The sequence below is a fragment of the Natrix helvetica genome (assembly GCF_964273705.1).
Source record: "Natrix helvetica genome assembly, chromosome: Z".
In the NCBI taxonomy this organism is placed as follows: Eukaryota; Metazoa; Chordata; class Lepidosauria; order Squamata; family Natricidae; genus Natrix; species Natrix helvetica.
Genome location: NC_138554.1, coordinates 10,179,606 through 10,204,848, shown reverse-complemented (window position 1 = coordinate 10,204,848; position 25,243 = coordinate 10,179,606). Strand labels below are relative to the sequence as shown.

Genomic DNA, 25,243 nt, shown 5'->3' with positions numbered 1-25,243 from the left:
ATGTTCCCTGTGCTGAATTTTTCCTGTTCGTGGGCTCCAGGAGGAGCCTAAGCCACCCTGAAGGAGTAGTGAAGCAAAGGGGTGCACCCTGTGAGGTCGGGGAGAGTCGCAGCTTTCCTGTCTGGCCTGGGGTTTTTCCTTCCCCTCAGCCACAGTAAGAAGAAGAAGAAGCCTAAAGGTGGCCGTTGCAAAGCTGGGACAAACTAATGAATAATAGCTAAGATTGGTGCTAGAGAAAAAGGTGAGCCGTGGTGGAAATGGGGGAGAGGATTTTTTCTTTGCCTTAAATTGAACCTCAAGAAATAATTAAACTATTTGCCCAGAACTGAGTGTAAAAGCTGTGTCTAACCATTTTGGGACTTTTTTTTTAGGGGGGGGGGGGGGAAGGAAACCTAACTGGAATAGAAAGACTGAGTCAAGACAGAAACTCAGATAAGCAATAAACAAGAGGTTGATCAAATTAGATCAGGCAAACACCTAGGATTTGCATTTCCTCTTTTGCCTATAGAGCCAGCCATGACCCAATGGGAATCTGACAAGAGCCAATAGGATATTAAAGGACATGTTCTCACACAGGAACGGGAAGGTTAAAGAAGGTACAAAGAAGGCTTCTTTATACCCTCTTTTGGGCCTTGTCTGTGAGCTTCCTGTTCCTGTGCAAGGAATGTATTGTATTGATTGTTGTAGGGGTCACTGCTAAACTTCTAGGTTTTCTGAGTCAAGCTTGGTTGACGCTTGCTGGGTGATGCAATGTCCCCAGGTAATTTTGTAATGCACCGAACCCTGCTGCTAGATAATCCTATAATGTCCTGGAGGGTCATGTCTTAATCCCATCACCCTGGAGCTGGAGGACTTTTCTCTTGTAGATAGGCTGGCCCAGTCCGGCTCAGTGGGCACCAAATATCTGCTGGGGGCAGGGAGTTGCAGGGAGCTGCTCTTTGTCTTTAAAAAGATCTTTCTCCTTTTCTCATCCAGGGAAATATAATATTCTACCTTTTTAATATTTCCTAGAACCTGATGGCAAACCTATGGCATAGGTGCCAGTGGTGACACGCAGAGCCCTCTCCTACCGGTTTGGATCGGTTCAGCCGAATAGATAGTAACTTGACCGGGCACATGACCATTCTATCCTGGGCACCGCCATCTTTATTTTCTGTTCTGTAGATGGGCAGAAGAATCTTCACTGAAAAAATCTAATTTCTTTCCCTTTTTTAATGGTAGCGCATGCCAGTCCAAAGATGGGCCGTTTTTTGCAAAAACGGAGGCATTTTCCCCTTCTCCCAACCTTCAGAAGCACTCTACAGACCTCAGCAGGGCAGGAGAAGGGGAAAATGACCCCGTTTTTCCCTTCTCCTAGCCCTGCTGAAGCCTGCATTGTGTTCTTGTGGGCCGGGGGGACAAAAAAGTTTTCTTCTTACTGAAAAAGTTTCTAAGCGCTCCCTTAGCTCTGATGAAGCTGGAGGCCCCCCCCCCCGGTAAAAACTTTTCGCCACCGCTTTGGTGGGCATGGCTTGGTGAGTGGGTCATGTGACTGAGTGTGCGTGAGTGACTTTGGCCACACCCACTCAGTCACATGCCCCCATCTAGCCATACCCGGGTGCCGTCCGCCAAACAGTGCCGGGGGGCGACACCCAGGAGCAGAGCCTTCTCTGTGGTGGGCCCAGCCCTGTGGAATGACCTCCCCCGTGACATCAGGATTACTTCCGATCTCCGCTCCTTCCGTGTACAGCTGAAGACCCACCTCTTTCAATTATCTGGCCTGGCTCAATCGTAATTATTCTTATTTCTCCTAACTGTTTTTAAATTGTATTTTAAACGTTAAATCTTAATTTTATATCGGGTTTTTACAATTGGGGTATTTTAATGCGGGTCTTTTAACTGTCTATATGATGTAAATTGTTTACCTCCTCCGAGTCCGTGTTTGTGTATCTGTATGTATGTTCTGTATGTACGCCTATGTGTTTTATATATTTTCTGTGTTTTACATGCCCCATTGTACGCCGCCCCGAGTCCTACTTGGAAAGGGAGCGGCTAATAAATTCAAACTTATTATTATTATTATACCCACCAAATCGTTAGTAAAATTTTTTTGAAACCCACCCCTGGTGGCGTTGCTAGCTGTTCTTGTGGTTTCCGATGCACACATGCTAGAATAGAATAGAATAGAATAACAAAGGGACCTTGGAGGTCTTCTAGTCCAACCCCCTGCCTAGGCAGGAAACCCTAAACCATTTCAGACAAATGGCTATCTAACATCTTCTTAAAGACTTCCAGGGTTGGGGCATTCACAACTTCTGGAGGCAACTTCTGTTCCACTGATTAATTGTTCTAACTGTCAGGAAGTTTCTGCTCAGTTCTAAGTTGCTTCTCTCCTTGATTAGTTTCCACCCATTGCTTCTTGGCCTACCCTCAGGTGCCTTGGAGAATAGTTTGACTCCCTCTTCTTTGTGGCAACCCCTGAAATATTGGAACAATGCTGTCATGTCTCCCCTAGTCCTTCTTTTCATTAAACTAGACATACGCAGTTCCTGCAACCGTTATTCATGTTTTAGCCTCCAGTCCCCTAATACTCTTTGTTGCTCTTCTCTGCACTCTTTCTAGAGTCTCCACATCTTTTCTACATTGTGGCGACCAAAACTGAATGGAGCATTCCAAGTGTGGCATATTACCAAGGCCTTATAAAGTGGTATTAACCCTTCACGTGATCTTGATTCTCTCCCTCTGTTGATGCAGCCTAGAACTGTGTTGGCTTTTTTGGCAGCTGCTGTACACTGCTGGCTCCTATTTAAATGGTTGTCCACTAGGACTCCAAGATCCCTTTCACAGTTACTACTACTGAGCAAGGTACCACCCATACTGCACCTGTGTATTTTGGTTTTTCTTGCCTAAATGTAGAACCTTACTTTTCTCATAATTGAATTTCATTTTTTATCCAACATCTTCCTGAAAACCTCCATTGTTGGCGTACTGGGCAACTGGAGACCCAAAGACCAGCTGGCCGGTGCACATGCATGTGCTGGAAACTCCAAAACCAGGTGGCCGGAATGCGCATGCATATTGGTCAGGTGGTCTTTAGGTTTCCGGCGCTCCGGTGCGCACGTACTTTATGGTTTCGGCACTTGGTGCCGAACACTTTCACCATCACTGTCCTAGAATATTTTGTTCTTCTAGCGGAGGGGTGGGTGCTGGTACCTTTATACAATAGCAAAACGCCATTTTGCAAAAGGGATCGGAGTGCATGAAAAAACCCCGACGGCCGGTGTAGTGGATTATTTTTTGATTATTATTATTTTTTCCAACTGTAGTGGATTATTATTTGCGTCATCTTCCTTACCTATTACTTAAAATACTGGGGTTGATGGTCACTAAGTGTGTCTTGGTTCCCACATCTTTAGTTCTACTCAACGGAGGCAGGTTAAATCTGGGTAGGGGAGCAAACGGAAAAGACATGCAGACATTGTTAAACTCAAGCGAACGCATTACAGGTAGTCCTCGACTTACGACCACAGCTGAGCCCAGAATTTATGTGGCCAAATTAAAAATTTGTTAAGTTTTACAACTTTTCTTGCCCCCATTTTGTTAAGCGAATCACTGCGGGTGTTAAATTAAGTGAATCCGGCTTGACTTTGGTTGTCAAAGTCAAAAGGGGATCGCATGATCCTGGGACACTACAACCGCCATAAATGAGTTGGTTGGTTGGTGGGTGGGTGGGTGGGTGGGATGGATGGATAGATGATAGGTAGGTAGGTAGGCAGGTAGGTAGATAGATAGACAGCATAGATAGGAGAGAGAGAGAGGCAGAGACAGAGAGACAGATAGCATATAGGAGATAGATAGATAGATAGATAGATAGATAGATGGATGGATGGATGGATGGATGGATGGATGGATGGATAGAAGATAAATAGCATAGATAGGAGAGAAAGACAGAGAGAGACAGAGAGACAGCATAGGTAGATGGTAGGTAGGTAGGTAGGTAGGTAGGTAGGTAGGCAGGCAGGCAGGCAGGCAGACAGATTAGATATAGAGATAGATAGATGATAGATTAGATAGATAGATAGATAGATAGATAGATAGATGGATGGATGGATGGATGGATGGATGGATGGATGGATGGATGGATGGATGGATAGATAGATAGAGAGACAGATAGCATAGATAGGAGAGAGAGACAGAGACAGAGAGACTGGTAGCATAGATAGGAGATAGATGATAGATAGATAGATAGATAGATAGATAGATAGATAGATAGATGATAGATGGATAGAAGATAAATAGCATAGATAGGAGAGAGAGACAGACAGAAAGAGAGACAGCATAGATAGGAGATAGATGATAGGTAGGTAGGTAGGTAGGTAAGTAGATAGATAAATAGATAGATAGATAGATAGATAGATAGATAGATAGATAGATAGATAGATAGATAGATGATAGATGATAGATGATAGATAGATAGATAGATAGATAGTAGATAGCATAGATAGGAGAGAGAGACAGACAGAGAGAGAGACAGCATAGATAGGAGATACATGATAGGTAGGTAGGTAGGTAGGTAGGTAGATAGATAGATGATAGATAGATAGATAGATAGATAAATAGATAGATAGATAGATAGATAGATAGCATAGATATTAGACAGACAGAGACACAGACAGATAAATAGGATAGAGATGATAGCTAGATAGCTAGATTGCATAGATAGGAGAGAGAGAGAGACAGAGAGACAGATAGCATAGACAGACAGACAGACAGACAGACAGACAGGTGATGATAGATAGATAGATAGATAGATAGATAGATAGATAGATAGATAGATAGATAGATAGATGATAGATAGAAGATAAATAGCATAGATAGGTGAGAGAGACAGAGACAGAGAGACAGCATAGGTAGGAAATAGATGATAGGTAGGTAGGTAGGTAGATAAATACATACATATACATATACCTAGAGAGAATAGATTAGATAGATGATAGATAGATAGATAGATAGATAGATAGATAGATAGATAAATAGATATAGATGAGAGAGAGAGAGAGAGAGAGAGAGAGACAGAGAGAGAGAGAGATACAGAGATACATACACACATGTGTATTAATAATAGAAGTATATGGATTGAAGAAGTGGAAAGAACATGAGTAGAAGTACTTTAAATGTATAAATGATTGTGATCGGTACTAAAAGTTTATACGGAGATATTGAATAATGGAAGAATGAAGGATAAAATTTTGATTTAATTAAGGAAATATGAATAACAATATAGGTGAAAACACATCTTTGAATATTGTAGCAATATGAAAGGGGGAAAAAGTTAAGATAAGGATAGAAAATAGAGGGGAATAATAGTAATGATATATTGATATGTTGAGATATACAAAAGGACAGAAAAAAGGTTTAGAAATGAAGGGAGGCTAGTAAAAGGCATGTATAAATAATGTGAAACAATGGAAATGATTACATACAACCGCTGTTGTAACTTCTTTACTTTACTTTACTTTATTTCGTATTTCTAGACCGCCCCCTCTCCCAAAAGGGACTCGGGGCGGTGTACAGTCAAGCTAAAACACAAATAAGATACATATCAATAAATACCTAAATACATAAATAGAGGAGGCTATATACAACTGTACCATCAAGTAAAGTATTAAGAGCAAATTTAAAAACAACCCCTAAAAATACCCCAAAATTGAATTTAAAATAATTACCCATAAAATTCCCCAAGCAAAATATCTGCCAGGAGGTAAGATAAAACTATGCGTGGGCCAGGCCGGCTAATCGAAACAGGTGAGTCTTTAGTTTTTGTCGGAAGGAGCGGAAGTCGGTGGTAGTTCTAATGTCGGGGGGGAGGTCATTCCAGAGGGTTGGGCCCATCACAGAGAAGGCTCTACTCCTAGGCGCCGCCCGTTGACATTGCTTGGTGGACGGCACCTGGAGGAGTCCCTCCCTGTGAGAGTGAATTGGTCGCAGGGGTGTATGCGGTAGGATGCGATCCCGCAGGTAGCTAGGTCCTGTGCCATGGAGCACTTTAAAGATGGTAATCAACACCTTGAAACGCACCCGAAAAACCACAGGCAGCCAGTGCAGCTCGCGCAGGAGAGGTGTTATGTGGGAGTACCTAGTACTCCCCATGATGGCCCGCGCGGCTGCATTCTGAACTAGCTGCAGTCTTCGGGCGCGTCCCAGGGGAAGCCCCATGTAGAGGGCATTGCAGTAGGCAAGACGAGACGTCACCAGTGCATGAGTGACCGTGCGTAGGGCATCCCGGTCCAGTAGGGGGCGCAACTGGCGCACCAGGCGAACCTGGTGGAATGCCCCCCTTGCCACGGCTGCCACATGGTCATCCATCGACAGCCGGGCATCTAGGAGGACGCCCAAATTGCGTACCCGTTCCACAGGGGGCAATTGCTCGCCCCCTATGGCCAGTGATGGAGTCAACTGGTTGAATCGAGGTGCCGGTAGCCACAGCCACTCAGTCTTGGAGGGGTTGAGTTTGAGTCTGTTGTCCCCCATCCAGACCCCGACGGCTTCCAAACACCGGGACATCATTTCGACAGCCTCGTTGGGGTGGTTTGGGGTGGAAATGTACAGCTGAGTATCATCAGTGTACAGATGACACTCGACCCCAAAACCACGGATGAACTTCGGTCACTCAATGAACTGGTCATAAGTTGAGGACTACCTGTACTGTTATTTAAAACTGCAAAAGAAGGGAAAGGTTCGGTTTGGTTGTTAAAAGGGATGGGGGTAGGGGTGGGGGTAACGGCGGTATTTTTGTAAGAACTTCAAATGGGGAGTGTTGTTGCCAGAATCTCACCGTCCAAAATTCTTTTCTTCCCCCCCCTCCCCCCCCAACTCTTGATCTTGTTTCAAACATGTTCAGCCCGGAACCAGACAGTGGGAAGAGTTCTCTGTTATCTCTTGAAGAAATAGCTTCTTCCCTGAGGTTTTCTTGGGATAGGCCTCCCACTTAAGACTCTATTTTATATCACACTGAGGCCACAGGGATGGGCTTCAAAAATTTTAGCGAGGGGTTCTCTGCCCAGTTGCTGTGTGGGGCGTGGTCATGGTGGGTGTGGCCTAGTCAGCCTCCTACACCATGGGTGGGTGGGGGGGTGTTTTCGCCCTCCAGAGGTTCTCCTCGAGCCTCCAGGAGAGCGGAAAGGGCCTCCCTCGGGCTCCGGAAGCGCTCTGAGCTTTTGGTAGGCCCGCTTTTCTCCTTCCCCGAGCCTCTGTGGGTGCCCTGCCCTTGCCTGCATCCAAAATGGGCCACCTGGAGACTCCTCCTGGGAGGAAAGTGGCAGGGTGGGCGGGGCCAGCCAGGAGTGAGATTTGGGGGTTCTCCGAAGTGCACAGAAGCTTAGCTAGAGGTTCTCCCGAATTCCTGTGAATCCCCAGCAGCCGACCCCTGACTGAGGAGGAGTTTTATACCCATAGGATTCCCAAATAATCAATGGTTTAAATTGCAAAAATACTAGAAATTAGGTCTAATAGAGAAAGGAAGGGGGAGGAGAAGGGGAAAAGAGGAGGAGGGAGGGGAGGGGAGGGGAAGGGGGAGGGAAGGAAGGGGGAGAAGGACAAGGAATAAAAGGAGGGGGAGGGAAGAAGAAGGAAAAGAAGGAGAAGGTGAAGGAGAAAGGGAAGGGAAAAAAGGAGGAGGAAGGAAAAGAAAGAAGAGGGAGGAGAAGAGAAATAGAAGGAGAAGGGGAAGGGGAAGGGAATAGAGGAGGAGGAAGGGGGGGAAGAGGGAAGAGGGGAAAGGGGAGGGAAGGAAGAGGGAGGGGAGAGAAATAGAAGGAGAAGGGGAAGGGGAAGCAAGAGGAGGAGGGGGAGGAAAGGAGAAGGAAAAGAAGGTAAAGGGGAAGGAAAGAGGGAAGGAGAAAGAAGGAGAAAGAAAAGAGGGAGGAGGAAAAGGGGCTGGGCAAGGAAAGAGGGATGGGGCGAAGAAAAAGCAAATGAAAAAAAGAAAAGAGGAAGCATAGTGGCAGTGGGAGGGGAGAGAAAGGGATAAGTGGAATGGAGGAGAAGGAGAAAGGGAAAGAAGAAGGAAAAGAGAGAGGAGGTGGGGAAGGACACAGGGAAGAAGAAAAAGAAAACGAGAAAAGAAAAACAAAAGGAAATGGAAGAGGGGATAGGGAGAGAGAAAGAGAAGGGGAAGCAGGAGGAAAGGAAGGTGAAGGAGAAGAAAGGCGGGAAAATGAAAAAGCTGTTACTTCGATAAACCAAGACTATAAAGATTTCCAGCGTTCCTTATGACCCCATCCCTTTAACCCAGGGGTGTCCAAACTTGGGAACTTTAAGACTTGTGGACTTCAACTCCCAGAATTCCCCAGCATCAGCAATTCTGGGAGTTGAAGTCCACAAGTCTTAAAGTTCCCAAGTTTGGACACCCCTGCTTTAACCCAAGCTCCCCCCTCAAAAATAAGAAACAGCTACCTGATGACAAAATTAGCTTGGTCGATTGCTTGTCCACACCTGCTACCATACAGGATGCCACCGTTGCCAACGATAGAACATTTGCTATACCGGGTATCTGCCAATGGAAATCTCTAGAGGGGCCATCAGGAAGGAAGGAAGGGAAAAAAAAGAGATTAAAAATGCATGCGGAAACAGCTGAATGCAAAAATGTTTTCATGAACTGGACTTTTAATTCATCCTTCAAATAGACTCGACGGCAAATCAGGGGCCTTTAGCAAGGATTCCCTTAAAACGATTTATTTTGTTACGTTTATCCAAAGGGAGGGGACTTTGTGGTGGGCCAGCATCAAGGCAACCTGAGAGCTCCAAGGGGGAAGAGGGAATGGAGCTGACAGAGAGATGGAGCCTGGGTTGACCGTCTTCCCTCAGATGGAGAGCCAACAGCCCCCAGGTCTAGAGGTGGCTGATGAGGAAGAGGAACAGCTGGGACCAGTGCCTAACGCATGGATGCGCAGAAGGCAGAGGAGAGGAGAGCAGTGGAAATCTATGGGCTGATCCTTGGGATGGAAGAGCCACCAGTGCTGACGAAGCAGGGGGCGGAGATGAATAGGTGTGGCAGACTATTCATCTGTCAGACAGACATGTTAGCCTGCTGCGTGAGAGAGATTTTTTGCTGGGGCTGCTAGCGCTTCTAATTTATTTAGCGTAGTTTTTGGACTATAAGACGCACCTTTTTCCCTCAAAAAAAGAGGCTGAAAATCTGGGTGCATCTTATACACTGAATACAGCATTTTTTGCCTCCCAAAACCCTGCCCCCTTCACCAAAATGGCTGTGCATAGCCTTTAGGAGGCTTACAGAGTGCTCCTGGGGACTGGGGAGGGCAGAAATGAGCAAAAAACAGGCCATTTTTTGCTCAATCTTGCCCTCCCCAGCCCCCAGCAGCACTCTATAAGCTTCCTAAAGGCTATGCGTGCCCTTTTTTGACAAAAAATGGGCCAATTTTCATGAAAAATGGGCCATTTTTTTGCTCGTTTTGCCCCCCCCTGTCCCCCAGGAGCACTCTACAAGCCTCCTAAAGGCTATTCATGCCCTTTTTTTTTGAAAAAGAAATGGGCCCATTTTCTCAAAAAACAGGCCGTTTTACATTCGCTTCTTCAAAATCCTGATGAATCTTATACTCCGGTGCATGTTATACTCCAAAAAATACGGTAACTATAGAGGGTTTGTCATGTTTCGGAACCAGGTCAGAACAGACTTGACCCGCAGATATGACCCACTCAATGCAAATAGCAAAATATTGCATTTCGTATAACAGGTAGTCAATACAATACAATACAATACAATACAATACAATACAGTACAGTACAGTACAATACAATAGCAAAGTTGGAAGGGACCTTGGAGGTCTTCTAGTCCAACCCCCTGCCTAGGCAGGAAACCCTATACCGTTCTAGACAAATGGCTGTCCAACATCTTCCTAAAGACTTCCAGTGTTGGGGCATTCACAACTTCTGGAGGCAAGTCGTTCCACAGATTAATTGCTCTAACTGTCAATTTAAGAACTAACTTTCTCCTCAGTTCTAAGTTGCTTCTCTCCTTGATTAGTTTCCACTCATTGCTTCGTGTTCTACCCTCAGGTGCCTTGGAGAATAGTTTGACTCCCTCTTCTTTGTGGCAACCCTGAGATATTGGAACACTGCTATCATGTCTCCCCTAGTCCTTCTTTTCATTATAGACATACCCAGTTCCTGCAACCGTTCTTCATATGTTTCAGCCTCCAGTCCCCTAATCATCGTTGTTGCTCTTCTCTGCACTCTTTCTAGAATCTCCACATCTTTTTTATATCGTGGCGACCAAAACTGAATGCAGTATTCCACTCCTTGATGTACCACTACAATGGAGCCCAACATTTCCATGGCTAACCGAGACAGTGGTTGAGTTTTGGCCCACTTTACGACCTTTTGTGCCATGGTCATTAAGTGAGTCACTGCAGTTGTTAAGTTAGCAATCTGGTTGCTCAACGAATTGGGCCTCCAAGTTGACTTTGTTTGTCAATGTCGCGCAAGGAGATTGCCTGACTCCGGGGACACTACAACCTGTCCTATATAGGTCCCGAAAACACAGGGAACACTGCAACCATCGTAAATAGGAGCCAGATCTGAATTCTGAATAGGTGACCCTGGGGATGCCGCAATAGTTGCTAAGGGCCCAGCAGAGATTATACTACCTGAGACTTCTCAGGAAACAACAATTGAATGAAACACTGTTGGTGACCTTCTACTGCTGCACCATAGACAGTATTTTAACTTACTGCACTTGTGTATGGTTTGCCAATTGCACAGTGGCAGATAGGACAGCACTCCTGAGGGTCAACGTCATTGCCCAGAGGATCATTGGTTGCCCTCTCCCCTCTTTGGAAGAGCTTTATAGCTCCCACGGCCTTAAGAAAGTTTAAAACATTCTTAAAGGTCCATCTCATCCTGGGCACACACACACACACCTTTTTATTTTTTACTATTACCATCTAGCAGATGGTACAGGACAATAAAAACAAGGACAAATAGGCTGAAACACAGCTTCTATCCTAGGGCAGTAACTCTATTGGATTCTATGATATAGTGCAATATTAATGCAATATCGGGTTTTCAAATTCAATTACTATGTTTTTCAGAATATAAGACACGAAGTATAAAATTCACCTATCTTTTGGGGAGGAAAACAGGAAAAAAAAATCTGCCTCTGCCTCCCAGCAATTTGCCTCCTTTCAGCAAACAGCGTGTTTAAGTTTCAATTTCAGCACAGCCTGAATAGCACAAGCAGCTGGTTATCAGTTGGATCAGCCTCCCAATGATCAGCTGTTTCAGGCTGCAGGAATTGTCATATTCTATTGCTGCCTCCGTGTCCCCCATTTTCGGCCTCCGCATCCCATTTTCAGCCTCCGCACGCCTCATTTTCAGCCTCCACATGCCCCATTTTCCACCCGTTCTGGGCGACAGGGATCAGAATGGGCAGAAGATGGGGCACACAGAGGCCTAAACTGGGTGCATGGGGGTGGCAATAGGCAATGGCAATCCCTGCAGCCTGAAACAGCTAGTGGTTGGGAGGCCAATCCAACCGACAATCAGCTGCTTGTGCTAATCAAGCTGTGCTGAAGCTGAAACTGAAACAAGCTGTTTTCTGTTTGCTGCAAGGAGGCAAATTGCTGGGAGGCAGAGGCCAAAGGGTGGGGGCCGGCTGGTAAGCAGGACTACATTTGGTGTATAAGACACAGCCAAATTCTCACCTTCTTTTATGGGTAAAAAGTGTGTCTTATATGCTATATAGCACGTGAAGGATGTGTGCTTGTGTTTTTATTTTTATAGTTATAATGTACACTGAAGATGGCATTTAATTTTTTTAATTTTTTTAAATAAAATAAAATTTATTTTTAATTTTCAAAACAAACACAACACATAAAATCTTCCTTCTTTCCATACTGTAGAAAGTGTATCAGTTGGTTACAAAAAGGCTTTCGTGCATCTCTTCCACAGTCATCAAACATAATTCATAGTATTTTAACTCAGATATTTATACATGTTATACATGTTTATACATTTATACATGTTACCATCATCATACCTCCATTTTCATTTGATTTTTAGGATTTTAACCACCACTTTTTCCACTTGATAAACATCTCCAACTTCTTCATCATATTTTGCTGTTAGATGCTCTAAGTCTTCCAACTTCTTCTCTATCCTCTCATATGTATTTGATAATTTTGGTATTTCTGAGAATATCTTTTGCAGACTTAAAGTTTCTTTCTGCTGTTGAGATTGTGCCATTACCTCCAGCTAACAAACACTGTTGCTCTAGTTTACAAGCTTTATTAAGCTTTATTAAGTTTTATTTTCACTTTTCTCTGGTTAAAGATATACTTCAAAGGGACATCTGTATGCTTTTCTTCTTATCACTCTCTATAAACAAGCAGTGAGACCTTGGAGTGCCAAGCCAGGATAATCAGTGAGAAAAGTAAGAGTGTTTTGTTTCCAATACACAAACCTCCAGCCGCCGAGTAGCAGTGTTATTGTTGCAATTTTCTTTGTTTCTTTTTGTATCTTTTTTGTATTTCAAGTTGAAAAAAGTCCAATTCTTGAATGAGTTAGAACACCCACAGTAATAAAAGAGAATTTTAGTCCATAGGTTACAAAGAATAATAAGAAATAGAAGAAAACTTAATCCATTCATTTTAAACGGCTTGCATAAATTCCATCCATGAAGATAGCATTTAAAAAGTAAGATAACCCACTGTCCAAAACCATTCCAAACTTAATTCTGTTCTCCAATTTAAATTAATTGTAAGTTTTTTATAGGCAGTCTCTTTTAAAATGGTAAAAATTCCTCACCAGCTGGAAACAGTTTCTCTTTCCGTATCCTTCCGTTTTGGAGCCGCCCCGACTTCATCAGCCTAATGGCTGGATTTTTTGTCGCTGGCTTGAAGAACTTATCTTGGATCGATCAGGGACTTTGCGATGCCCCTGAGATCAGCAAGACATATTCTTCTTGTTCACCGTCTCTGCGGAACGGTTTAGATCCGATTGGACCACCCAGCGGCAAAAGTATCGGCTGCGGTCTCGGAGCATCGAGACCACACGTCCATATCGTCGCGACGTTGGCTCCTCCAAGATGGCATTTAATTTTGTTGTACAATGTGCAATGACAATAAAGTAAAGTAAACTAAACTGTGTGAAAAATGGTCATAGGTCACTTTTTTCAGTGCTTTTGTTAACTTCAAACGGTCACGAAACAAATGGTTGTAACTTGAGGACTTTGTAAGGTCCCTCGGATAACAAGAAAAGAGGCACACGGTGAAATCATATCTAGGAAAGTGTAATTCCCCAAGTTGCAAAACAAAAAGGAAACTAATTGAGGAGAGAACCAACCTAGAACTAAGAAGAAATTCCTTAAACAATTCATTAGGGGATCGGGTTGCCTCCAGAAGTTGTGGGTGCTTCAACACCAGAGTTTTTAAAGAAAAGTTTGAACAGCCATTTGTCCAGAATGGTATAAGGCACAGGCAGTGGTGTGATTCAAATATTTTTACTACTGGTTCTGTGGGCATGGCTTGGTAGGCATGGCATGAAGGTGGGTGTGACTTGGTGGGTGTGGAAAGATACTGTAAAATCTCCATTCCCTCCCCACACCAGGGGAGGGTTACTGCAAAATCCCCATTTCTTCCAATCAGCTGGGACTTGGGAAGCAGAGAATAGATGGGGGGTAGGGCCAGCCAGAGGTGGTATTTACTGCTTCCCCAAACTACTCAAAATTTCCGCTACCGGTTCTCTGAACTGATCAGAACCTGCTGAATACCATCTCTGGGCACAGGTGTCAAACTCAATGCCCGTGAACTGGATCTGGCCCATGGGTGCTTAGATCTGGCCCATGGGGCTGCCATGGAAATAGCAAAGGACCAGCCCTTTTCACTGGCAGAGGGCTGCATGAGGCCATCGCAGTCGAAAACGGAGCTTGGAAGCGGGGGAGGAGGGGGGGTTCGCTGGCAGAGGGCTGCAGGAGACCGTCACAGCCGAAAACACAATGGAGCTGCCCACGCCCACCCTTGCAATGCCCACCTTGGCCACGGCCACCCCCAGTCCCCTGAGGCCAAACACAACCCTGATGCAGACCTCAATGAAATGAAGTTTGACACTCCTGGTATAGGGTCTCCTGCTTGAGCAGGGGGGATGAACTAGAAGACCTCCAAGGTCCCTTCCAACTCTTATTATAGGTAGTCCTCAACTTACAATCCCAATTGAGACCAAATTTTTTGGTGCCAACCGAGATCATTTTGAGCAATGTTGTCCCATTTTACGACCTCGCCATAGTTGTTAAGTCAACCACAGCAGCATTTTTTCCACAGTGCCATCGTCACTTTGTTGCAACGGTCACTAAATGAACTGTTGTAAGTCGAGGACTGCCTGTATTCTGTAAACTCCGCCTGCCCCCATTGTTTTTTTTTTCCCACCAAAACCCGAAGGACGCATCTTCTCTTACCTTCAATAGAACACTTCTCAGCCTGACATCCACAGTTATATTTTTATATGTGTCACCATCGAAATTGATGATAGATCCCAGCGGCGTGTTTTCCTTGGTTACCACCAGCAGTTGAGAAGCATTGCAACACTGACCCAGCTCTTTCCTGAAAGAAGGCATCAGCGGGGGTTAACTTGAGAAGGGAACATCCAAGGGCATTGTGTGGGAGCTTCATCATTGGAGGCTTTCAAGAAGAGACTGGACTGCCATCTGTCAGAAATGGTGTACGGTCTCCTGCTTAGGTTGGTGTGGGGATTTGGACGAGATGACCTACAAGGTCCCTTCCAACTGTTAATCTATCGATCTAGAATAGGCAAAAGAGTCAATGCACTTCTAAATTGCATTAACAGGGGAATAGGAATAGCGTAGAATAGAATAAAATAGAGTATAGAGAAGAGTAGAGTAGAGTAGAGTAGAGTAGAGTAGAGTAGAGTAGAGTAGAGTAGTATAGGAAGGAATAGAATAGAATAGAATAAGAAAGGGAATAGAGTAGAGTAGAATAGAACAGAACAGAACAGAACAGAACCGAAATGGAACAGAATAGGAAAAGGAATAGAATAGGAAAGGGAATAGAAAAGAGTAGAGTAGAGCAGAGCAGAGCAGAGCAGAGTAGAGCAGAGCAGAGCAGAGTAGTATAGAACAGAAACAAAACAGAAAAGAATAGGAAAAGGAATAGAATAGGAAGGAATAGAAAAGAATAGAGTAGAGTAGAGTACAATAGAGTAGAGTAGAATCGTATAGGAAAGGGAATAGAATAGAACAGAATAGGAAAGGAAAGGGAATAGGAAATGGAATAGAGTATAGATTAGATTAGATTAGATTAGATTAGATTAGATTAGAGTAGAGTAGAGTAGAGTAGAGTAGAGTAGAAGAGAGTATAGAAGAGAGTAGTAGAGTAGAATAAAATAGAGTATAGAATAGAGTAGAGTAGAGTTGAATTGAATAGAGTATAGAATAGAATAAAGTAGAGTAGAATGGAATAGAGTATAGAATAGAATAAAGTAGAGTAGAATAAAAGAGTATAGAATAGAGTAGAATAGAATAGGAAAGGCAATAGGAAAGGGAATAGAGTAGAGTAGAGTAGAATAGAAGAGAGTATAGAAGAGAGTAGTAGAGTAGAATAAAATAGAGTATAGAATAGAGTAGAGTAGAATGGAATAGAATAGAGTATAGAATAAAATAGAATAGAGTAGAGTAGAATAAAAGAGTATAGAATAGAGTAGAGTACAATAGGAAAGGGAATAGGAATAGAAAGGGAATAGAGTAGAATAAAATAGAGTATAGAATAGAGTAGAATTGAATAGAATAGAATAGAGTATACAATAGAGTAGAGTAGAATGGAATGGAATAGAGTATAGAATAGAATAGAGTAGTATAAAAGAGTATAGAATAGAGTAGAGTAGAATAGAATAGAATAGAATAGAATAGGAAAGGGAATAGGAAAGGGAATAGAGTAGAGTAGAATAAAATATATAGAGTAGAGTAGGGTAGAGTAGTATAGGAAAGGGAATAGAATAGAATAGAATAGAATAGAATAGAATAGGAAAGGGAATAAAGTAGAGTAGAGCAGAGTAGAATAGAACAGAACAGAAATGAAACGGAACAGAATAGGAAAAGGAATAGAATAGGAAAGGGAATAGAAAAGAATAGAGTAGAGAATAGGAAAAGGAGTAGAGTAGAATGGATTTTATTGTCACTTTGTACGTACACTAATCAGCATACATTGAAATGAAATTTCATTGCATATAGCTCTCATAGGATCACCACCTCCAATATACACTACACACATAAACATGACAAAATACATACATACATACATACATACATACATACATACATACATACATACATACATACATACATACTTATGTATATATCCACATATAGTATTATTGACTCAAGCTCACATGGGGTACTAGTCCCACTCTATAAAACCTCAAAGACCAGGCCTAGAATACTGCATCCAGTTTTGATCACCACACTATGAAATTGGTAGAGACACCTCTTCTGAACTATCGCAAATAACCTTTTATAAAGAGTTTTGGGGGAAGTAATTAGGGTTCATAAGACACATAATTCACCATCAGGCTATTTCTGTTGACTGCAGATGGCCAGTAATTCGGCAGTTTGAATCTCATTGGCTCAAGTTTGACACAGCCTTTCATCCTTCCAAGGTGGGTAAAATGAGGACCCAGATTGTTGGGGGAAATATGCTGACCCTAGAGACCATTTAGAGAGAGCTGTAAAGCACTGTGAAGCGGTATATACCGTGTTTCCCCCAAAATAAGTCAGGGTCTTATTTTCTTTTGACACCCCCCCCCCCCCAATAAGTGCTTGGCCTTATTTTTGGGAAGGTCTTATTATTTTTGAAGTGCAGGTCACTTCATGGCTGCTGCTGTGTTGCAATATTTTCAGGGAGGACTTATTTTGGGGGGAGGGTTTATTTTAGCGCATGCACTCCAAAGCTGCATTGGGCTTATTATCCGGGGAGGTCTTCTTTTCGGGAAAACAGGCTAAATCTAAATGTCAATGCTATTGCTATCACCAGGCAATTTTTTTTATCACGTGGCCGTGGGAACGCTGTTACAGTTGTAGATACCAGGACAGGTCATAAGTCACCATTTGAGTGCTGTTATAACTTCAAACAGTTGTTAAGCGAATGGTTATTAGGGCTACATGTAATAAACCTGCCCTATGCTGAAAGTAAGGGCAGTGTTGCTGCCACCTCAAGCTTGCTTGTGCTTTGCTGATATGCGGTGACAGTCTGCCATGAACTATGGAGGAGGGGGACGAAAGGGAAAATGCTTGGGAAACCAAAAGTAGGTGCTGTGCCTTTTCGAGAAGCTGCTTCAAGGTCGCCCAGCTGGAAGAAGGATGAAGCGGCATACCAGAGTACGCTTGAACTGACACAGAGATGGGTTCCTACCGGTACGGAGTGGTTCAGCCGAATAGGTAGTAACTCGACCAGACACGTGACCGTACTGATTCTATCCTGGGTACCGCTATCTTTATTTTCTGTTCTGCACATGGACAGAACAAACTTCATCGAAAAAATGTAATTTCCCCCCTTTTTTTAATAGTGTGCGAATGCACAGATCTTTCTAAGTGCAAATGCACACACGTGCGGAGCGCAGGCCTGGTGTGCACGCGAGCGAAGTGCACACAAATTTATTTGGGCACCAAACTGGTAGTAATGCCGGCAGGAACCTACCCGTGAACTGACTGTTAGGAAAACAGCCTGCAAGATTTTAATTGGTTACCTTGAGAAATGAAAGACAGTTGAGAAGAGAGGAGGGGAATAACACAGGAATGTTGACGTGCGAATCTCAGTTCTGGCTATGCATTACTGCAATACATTTGATCTCTAATAAAAATATACCTTTCTCAGGAAATTGAGCCAAGCATCGTTTCCTATTTTAGAGTCTTAAGTGTGTGTCAGGTTTGACAGGCAGGCAATCCGATACCTTTTGGAACTGGTGATATGGGCGAACCATTAGCATTATTACCTATATTGCGTAACTGCTGTTGCATTGAGTTTCCAAGGACACTCCTGTGTAAGCATCGGCTGCCACTTTAGCACCTCCTCCATGGTGAATTTTCCAGGCTTAATTAATGGCTTCCGAACTTCAGCACTATCATCAAAACAGAAAGAAGAAAACGTTTTCTCCCGGGAACTTTCGAACGGAACGTCACTTCCCAGACTTGCCAGAACGGCAATACATTTGGGATCCAGCCAGAGGTGGGATTGAAAAATGTTAGCAAACAGTTCTCTGTCCAGTTTCTTGGTGGCCATGGCCATGGTGGCCGTGGCCTACACAGCCTCCTGCACCAGGGTGGGGCTTTCCCTCCAGCCTCCGAGGCTTGAAAATGGCTCTGGAGGCCGGAAAGAGGCCCGTTTTTGGACTTCCGGCACTACCGGTAGGCCCGTTTTTTGCCCTCCCCAGGCTCTGGAAGCTTTCCTCGAGCCTCCGGGAGGGTGAAATGGCCTTCTCTGGGCTCCAGAGGCCATCTGGAGGCACGGAAAGGGCCCATTTCTGGACTTCTGGGAAGCCCGTTTTTCGCACTCCTGGAGTGCGAGCCTGGCACTTAAGTAGCATGACAAATGGGCCGCGTGGAGACTCCTGGGAGGGGTGGGGTGGGTGAGGCCAGCCAGTCCTTGAAACAACCGGTTCTGCGAGATGTAAAGTTAACATCCAGTTCGCCCGAACCGGTGCGAACAGGCTGAATCTCACCCCTGGATCTAACGTCCCCAAACCCGATCTTCATATCTCAATCTAGTCATTTACATCAAGTTTCTTAGTCTTGTATGGAATATGAGGAAGGGAAATGTTGGCGTTAAAATACAGATACTCCTTGACTTATGACCACAACGGAGCCCAGCATTTAGGTGGCTAATCTGTCAAGTGTTTTGTCCCGCTTTACAACTTTTCTTGCCACATTTGTTAAGTGAATCCCTGCCGTTGTTAAATCCTAAAGTGAATCTGGCTTCCCCTTTGACTTTGCTTGTCAGAACGTCGCAAAAGTGGTCACATGGCCTAGGGACATTGCTACCGTCATAAATACGAATCCTCTGTCAAGCATCTGAATGTAAATTACGTGACTATGGCGATGCTGCAATGATCATAAGTGTGAAAAATGGCCGCAAGTTACTTTTTCAGTGCCATTGTAACTTCAGACGGTCATTAAATGAACGTAAGTCAAGGACTACCTGTATGTCAAGGGAAGGAACTGATATTGTCTTATCAAGATTTGATGTAGTACGTACAATTTATTTCACGTGGTTCGTCCTTAAGAGCCCTGGGGGTGCAGTGGTTAGAATACAGCATTGCAGGTTAACTCTGCCCACTGCCAGGAGTTCAATCCTGACCGGCTCAAGGCTGACTCAGCTTTCCATCCTTCTTAGACTGTACAATTTATTCTACACAGTTCATTTTAAGAGCCACGAGGGCACAGTGGTTAGAGTGCAGTACTGCAGGCTACTTCTGCTGACTGCAGGCTACTTCTGTTGACTGCTGGCTGCCTGCGATTTGGCAGATCGAATCTCACCAGGCTCAAGGTTGACTCAGCCTTCCATCCTTCGGACGTTGGTAAAATGGGGAGCCAGATTGCTAGGGACAATAGGCTGACTCTGTAAACTGCTTAGAGAGGGATGTAATGCACTGTAAAGCGGTATATAAGTCTAAGTGCTATTGCTTCCAAAGTTAGTAAAATGAGGGCCTAGCTCCGTGATAGCGAACAGGTGGCACGCAAAGCCATTTCTGAGGGCACGCGAGGCTTTGTCCTGTCAACTGATTTTCGGGCGTTGATTTTGGGCCATTTTTCGTCTTCCGGAGGCTTTCCTTCCCTGAGGGTGAAAAACCACCCAATGCACAAACCGGAAGTTTGGAAACGGAGTTCCGGTTTGTGCATTGAGTTGTTTTTCGCTCTCTGGAGGGAGAAAAACAGCACAGCGGACAACCCACAACCGTTTTCTCCCGAAGTGGTGCAACTGGTTTGAGGTCTGTTCCTTGAACATTTACCAAACCATTCCAGAACACAAGGTTGAACAAACCGTATGTTCTCTACCACTCATTACTTTTGTTCATCACTGTTTGTTATTGACACAAAAATATATATAAGCATTTCATTCAAGAGAGCAGTTATTTACCAAGGCTTTCTTCTTGACTATCAAACATCTTTAGTTTATACTGTTCAATGAATAGTCTGCTTCATATAAAGAAATGAAATTAAGATTCTTAATTAAGATTCTATGCCGAATCATTAAAAACTTGATATAATTCTTGTGGGCGTGGCTTGGTGGTCATGGTCATGGGACCGGTTGAGCTCAAAAACCAACTTTCATACTTCACATACAAACCACGCAAAAACCACACAACTGACTCACCCACAATGCAAAAGCACATAAAATGGTCCCCGCAACAAGCAGGAACCTCAGAGCCACAAAGAGCTCCAAAACCAACTTTTACACTTTACGCAAATATAACACAAAAGCCACACAACTGACTCACACACAAGGCAAAAGCAGCTGGACTTCACACAAAATGATCCCTGCAACAAGTAGGAGCCTCACAGAGAGCTCAAAAACCAACTATCACACTTCACACAAAAATAACACAAAAGCCACACAACTGACTCCTACACAACCGACTCACACACAATGCAGAAACAGATGGGCTTCGCACAAAATGATCCCTGCAACAAGCAGGACCCTCACAGAGTCACGCTTAAGGCTAATAGGTAGTAAGGTACCACCTATACTGCACAGGTACAGTATAGGTGGTACCTTGCTCAACAGTAGTAACTGTGAAGGGGATCTTGGAGTCCTAGTGGACAACCATTTAAATAGGAGCCAGCCGTATGCAGCAGCTGCCAAAAAAGCCAACACAGTCCTAGGCTGCATCAACAGAGGGATAGAATCAAGATCACGTGAAGGGTTAATACCATTTTATAATGCCTTGGTAAGGCCACACTTGGAATATGGCATTCAGTTTTGGTCGCCACGATGTAAAAAAGATTTTGAGCCTCTAGAAAGAGTGCAGAGAAGAGCAACAAAGATGATTAGGGGACTGGAGGCTAAAACATATGAAGAACGGTTGCAGGAACTGGGTATGTTTAGCTTAAGAGAAAGAAGGAAGTAGGGGAGACATGATAGCAGTGTTCCAATATCTCAGGGGTTGCCACAAAGAAGAGGGAGTCAAACTATTCTCCAAGGCACCTGGGGGTAGAACAAGAAGCAATGGGTGGAAACTAATCAAGGAGAGAAGCAACTTAGAACTGAGGAGGAATTTCCTGACAGTGAGAACAATTAATCAGTGGAACAGAAGTTGCCTCCAAAAGTTGTGAATGCCCCAACACTGGAAGTCTTTAAGAAGATGGTGGATAGCTATTTGTCTGAAATGGTATAGGGTTTCCTGCCTAGGCAGGGGGTTGGAATAGAAGACCTCCAAGGTCCCTTCCAACTCTACTATTGTATTGTATTGTATTGCATTGTATTGTAAAAAAAATGCTTTAAAAAAGCAAAAAAAAAAAAAAAGAGGGAAAAAGGTTCCCATATCCCCCAGCATTACTGATTGTCAAACAGCTGATAATTGGAAGCTTTTTCTTTTTACTTTTTAAAGCATTTTTTTTACTACCAGTTGGGTGGATAGGTAGTAAAAAACGCTTTTAAAAATGTACAAAAAAAGGATCACCAGCTGTTGACAATCAGCTGTGCAGCGCTTTTTTTTTTTTACTTTTTAAAAGCATGTTTACTACAGGTTGGGGGAACGGAAGCATTTGTTACTACCAGTTCCAGCGAACTGGGCAGAACCGGTAGCATTTCACCCCTGCTATGTCTAAACTAATTCAATCCAATCCAATCCATCTCTACCTACCTACCTGTTCACCTCCCTACTTACCTATCTCTCTATCTGTCTCTCTATCTACTGTAGCTATCTACTATGTGTCTCTGTTTCTGTTTGTGTATGTGTGTGTACATTCTCTCTCTCTCTCTCTCTCTCTCTCTCTCTCTCTCTCTCTCTCTCTCTCTCTCTCTGTGTGTGTGTGTGTCTGTCTGTCTCTCTCCCTCCACCCTTAACTGTTCCCAAAACCTTTCCTTATTTTATTTTTAAATATTTTTCATGAATATGAAAATATTTAAATATTTTTCATAGTCATGACTTTAAGGCATTCTAAACTACCACGGCTCATGGAATTTATCGAACATATAGGGGGGGAAATGAAATGAAACTAATGCTGCATCTGTTTAATAACAATAAGGTAATACCACACATATCTTAAAGAAACATGATGGCATTTCTCTGTAACTGGGCCAGAATCAGATAAAACAATTAAACCTACATTACATGTGTATATTTGTTCAGTTAAGGGTCGGAATAATATATAACGTCACTGAGAACTCTTCAAAATGAGTTAAACGTTTCCACGTATCACCAACTATACTCCAATAAATAATTTCTATGTATGAAACTTAATTAGAATGGGGGGGGGGCATTCTATTTTAATTAAGACTCTTAAAACAGGGTTGTTTCTGATCTGGGGGGACTTCAACTCCCAGAATTCCCCAGCCAGGTTTGAGAAAGGTAGCTATATCAGTCCGATAAATCTTCTATATCCATATCTATATCTATATCATCTATCTATCTATCTATCTATCTATCTATCTATCTATCTATCCATCCATCCATCCATCCATCCATCCATCTAACTATCCTCTATCTATCTATCTATCTATCTATCTATCTATCTATCCACTATCTATCTATCCTCTATCCTCTATCATCTCTCTCTCTCTCTCTCTCTCTCTATCTATCCATCTATCCATCCATCTATCTATCTATCTATCTATCTATCTATCTATCTATCTATCCATATATCTCCATCCTCTCTCTCTCTCTCTCTCTCTCTCTCTCTCTATCTCTATCCTCTATCTATCTATCTATCTATCTATCTATCTATCTATCTATCTATCTCTATCATCTATCTATCTATCTATCTATCTATCTATCTATCTATCTATCTATCTATCTATCTATCTATCTATCTCTATCCTCTATCTATCATCTCTCTCTCTCTCTCTCTCTATCATCTATCATCTATCTCTATCCTCTATCTATCATTATCTATCTATCTATCTATCTATCTATCTATCATCTATCTATCTATCTATCTATCTATCTATCTATCTATCTATCTATCTATCTATCTATCATCTATCTATCCACTATCTATCTCACTATATCTATCATCTATCTCTCTAGCTATATCTATTTATCTATGTCTGTCTAGCTGTAACTCTGTCTAGCTATGTCTGTCTGTCCGTCCGTCCGTCCATCCATCCATCCATCCATCCATCCATCCATCCATCCATCCATCCATCTATCTATCGTATATACAGCCTTTATATATATATAAAGGCTGTATGTATGTATGTATGTTCCAGCATAACTTTGGAGCGCTTCGAGCAATTTCAACCAAACTTGGTACACAGATGACTTACCTTCTGGAAACAAATACTTGGGGGGGGGGAGACACCCCTGGGGTATGTGTGTCTGCACCAGTGTGCTTGTGTTCCAGCATAACTCTGGAACGCCTGGGCCATTAAGGAGAGTAAGTGCAGCGTCCTAGAGCGGCAATTGTTTGTGATGTCAGTTCCTTCACCGCTTCCTCTGGAAAGCCAGCTGTGACATTCGCCCTCCCATGGACCTGATGGATTTGGGGCAAAGTGCCAGGATCGTAGACAGGGTGGGAAAGAGGAGTGCACGGGAGGGGGAAGGGAGTGGGCAGGGATGATGGGCATGGGAGTAGGGGGAAGAAAGGCCCTTCTCAATGACTCCCTGTCAGACAAACACTTCGACGTCTATAAATACCAGGGCAATGCCAGGTTATTAAATAGTAAATGATAAAGCAAGCAAAACAAATAACTGTAGGCAATTCAGTCATTTGGGCTGGAAAATCTTCCCCCATCAAACTCACCTTCCTAAGAAATCCATTGTTTTAAAAACCTGATTCACTTTCTGGCATGTAACTTTTTTGTCTAACTGGACCTTTTTTCTAGAAAGGATAGAGGAAAAGAGGATGGCGGGTTAACTGGCTTGAATTGAATTGAACTGAAGAACCCACCTCTCGCCTCTTGCCCTTGTCATTTAAAAAAGCACTTCAAGTTTTAAGAGTGGATTTAATCGATAAATAAGGAAGCCTATGAAAGGAGATGCCCTTTTGATTTCACCCAGGGCGATTCCCCAGACGGAGAAGAATTTGCCCCAGAGAACAACCAACAACTAACCCTTCAAACTACCATCGGATGAATAATCCAATATTTATGCCACACCTCAAATTAGCAGAAACGCAACTCTTATATTCATATGGCTAGTCCTTGGACTTAACAACCACCACCGAGTCCCAAATTTCCACCGCTAAACGAACACTGTGCCCCATTTTACAGCCTTCCTTGCCACCCCTGTCAAGTGAATCGGTCGGCCGATAATTTACTAACACGGTGGTTCAGCAAATGTGGCCTCCCCGTTGACGGTGCCTGTTGGAAGGTCGTAAAAAGGAGGATCGCGCAACCTCCACGTATGACCACAATGGAGCCCAAGACTTCTGTTGGGAAGTGAGACATTGGTTAAGCGAATTTAGCCGCATTTCACGGCCTTTCTTGCCCCGGTTGTTAAGTGAAGCGCTGCAACGGTTAAGTGAGTCACACTGTCGTTAACTCAATCTGGCTTCCCCATTGACTTTGCTTGTCGGAAGGTCACACAAGGGGGGGGATTGCATGATCGTGGGACTCCGCAACCGTCATAGGTATGAGTCAGTTGCCAAGCGTTGGAATTTTGATCACATGACCATGGGGCTCCTGCGATCGCCAGTCTTGTGACATTTTTCAATCCCGTTGTAGCTTCGAAAGGTCACTAAATAAACCGTTGTAAAGTCAAGGACTATCTGTATTGTACAGACACTAAAAATGTCTGATGAAAAAAAAATGGTGGCTTCCTAGCCAGTTTGTTCAAAGGAATGCAAACTCATAGACAATACTCACTGTTTGAATTGCTCCCGTAGCACAATAATGCCGCCGAGAAATAAGAGAACGGCCAATGCTAATTTCTGCTTTCTCAGACATATGTTGGCGAACATGATAGAAGGAAGTGGTGACCAGTTTTCACTCTTCTAATGCCGTCACTCTCAGAAAATTAGGCTCTTTGGAGACACAAAAATTGCACAGAAAACATGGATTAATTAAAAATAAGAACTGTTTGAGAG

General features: G+C 43.4%; 1 protein-coding gene across 1 annotated transcript in view; it reads right to left on the bottom strand.

The window, feature by feature from the left end:
- Positions 1–25,243, bottom strand: part of LOC309401078 (alpha-N-acetylneuraminide alpha-2,8-sialyltransferase-like) — a 43,639-nt gene that overhangs the window by 1,472 nt on the left and 16,924 nt on the right. Inside the window, exons 2-6 of the mRNA XM_081970022.1 lie at positions 25,023–25,180; positions 17,992–18,117; positions 14,447–14,591; positions 8,434–8,546; positions 3,335–3,421 (exon numbers count right to left, since the gene is read on the bottom strand). Coding sequence (XP_081826148.1) covers positions 3,335–3,421; positions 8,434–8,546; positions 14,447–14,591; positions 17,992–18,117; positions 25,023–25,117 — 566 coding nt within the window. The 5' untranslated portion in view covers positions 25,118–25,180. The remainder of the gene's footprint in view (positions 1–3,334; positions 3,422–8,433; positions 8,547–14,446; positions 14,592–17,991; positions 18,118–25,022; positions 25,181–25,243) is intronic.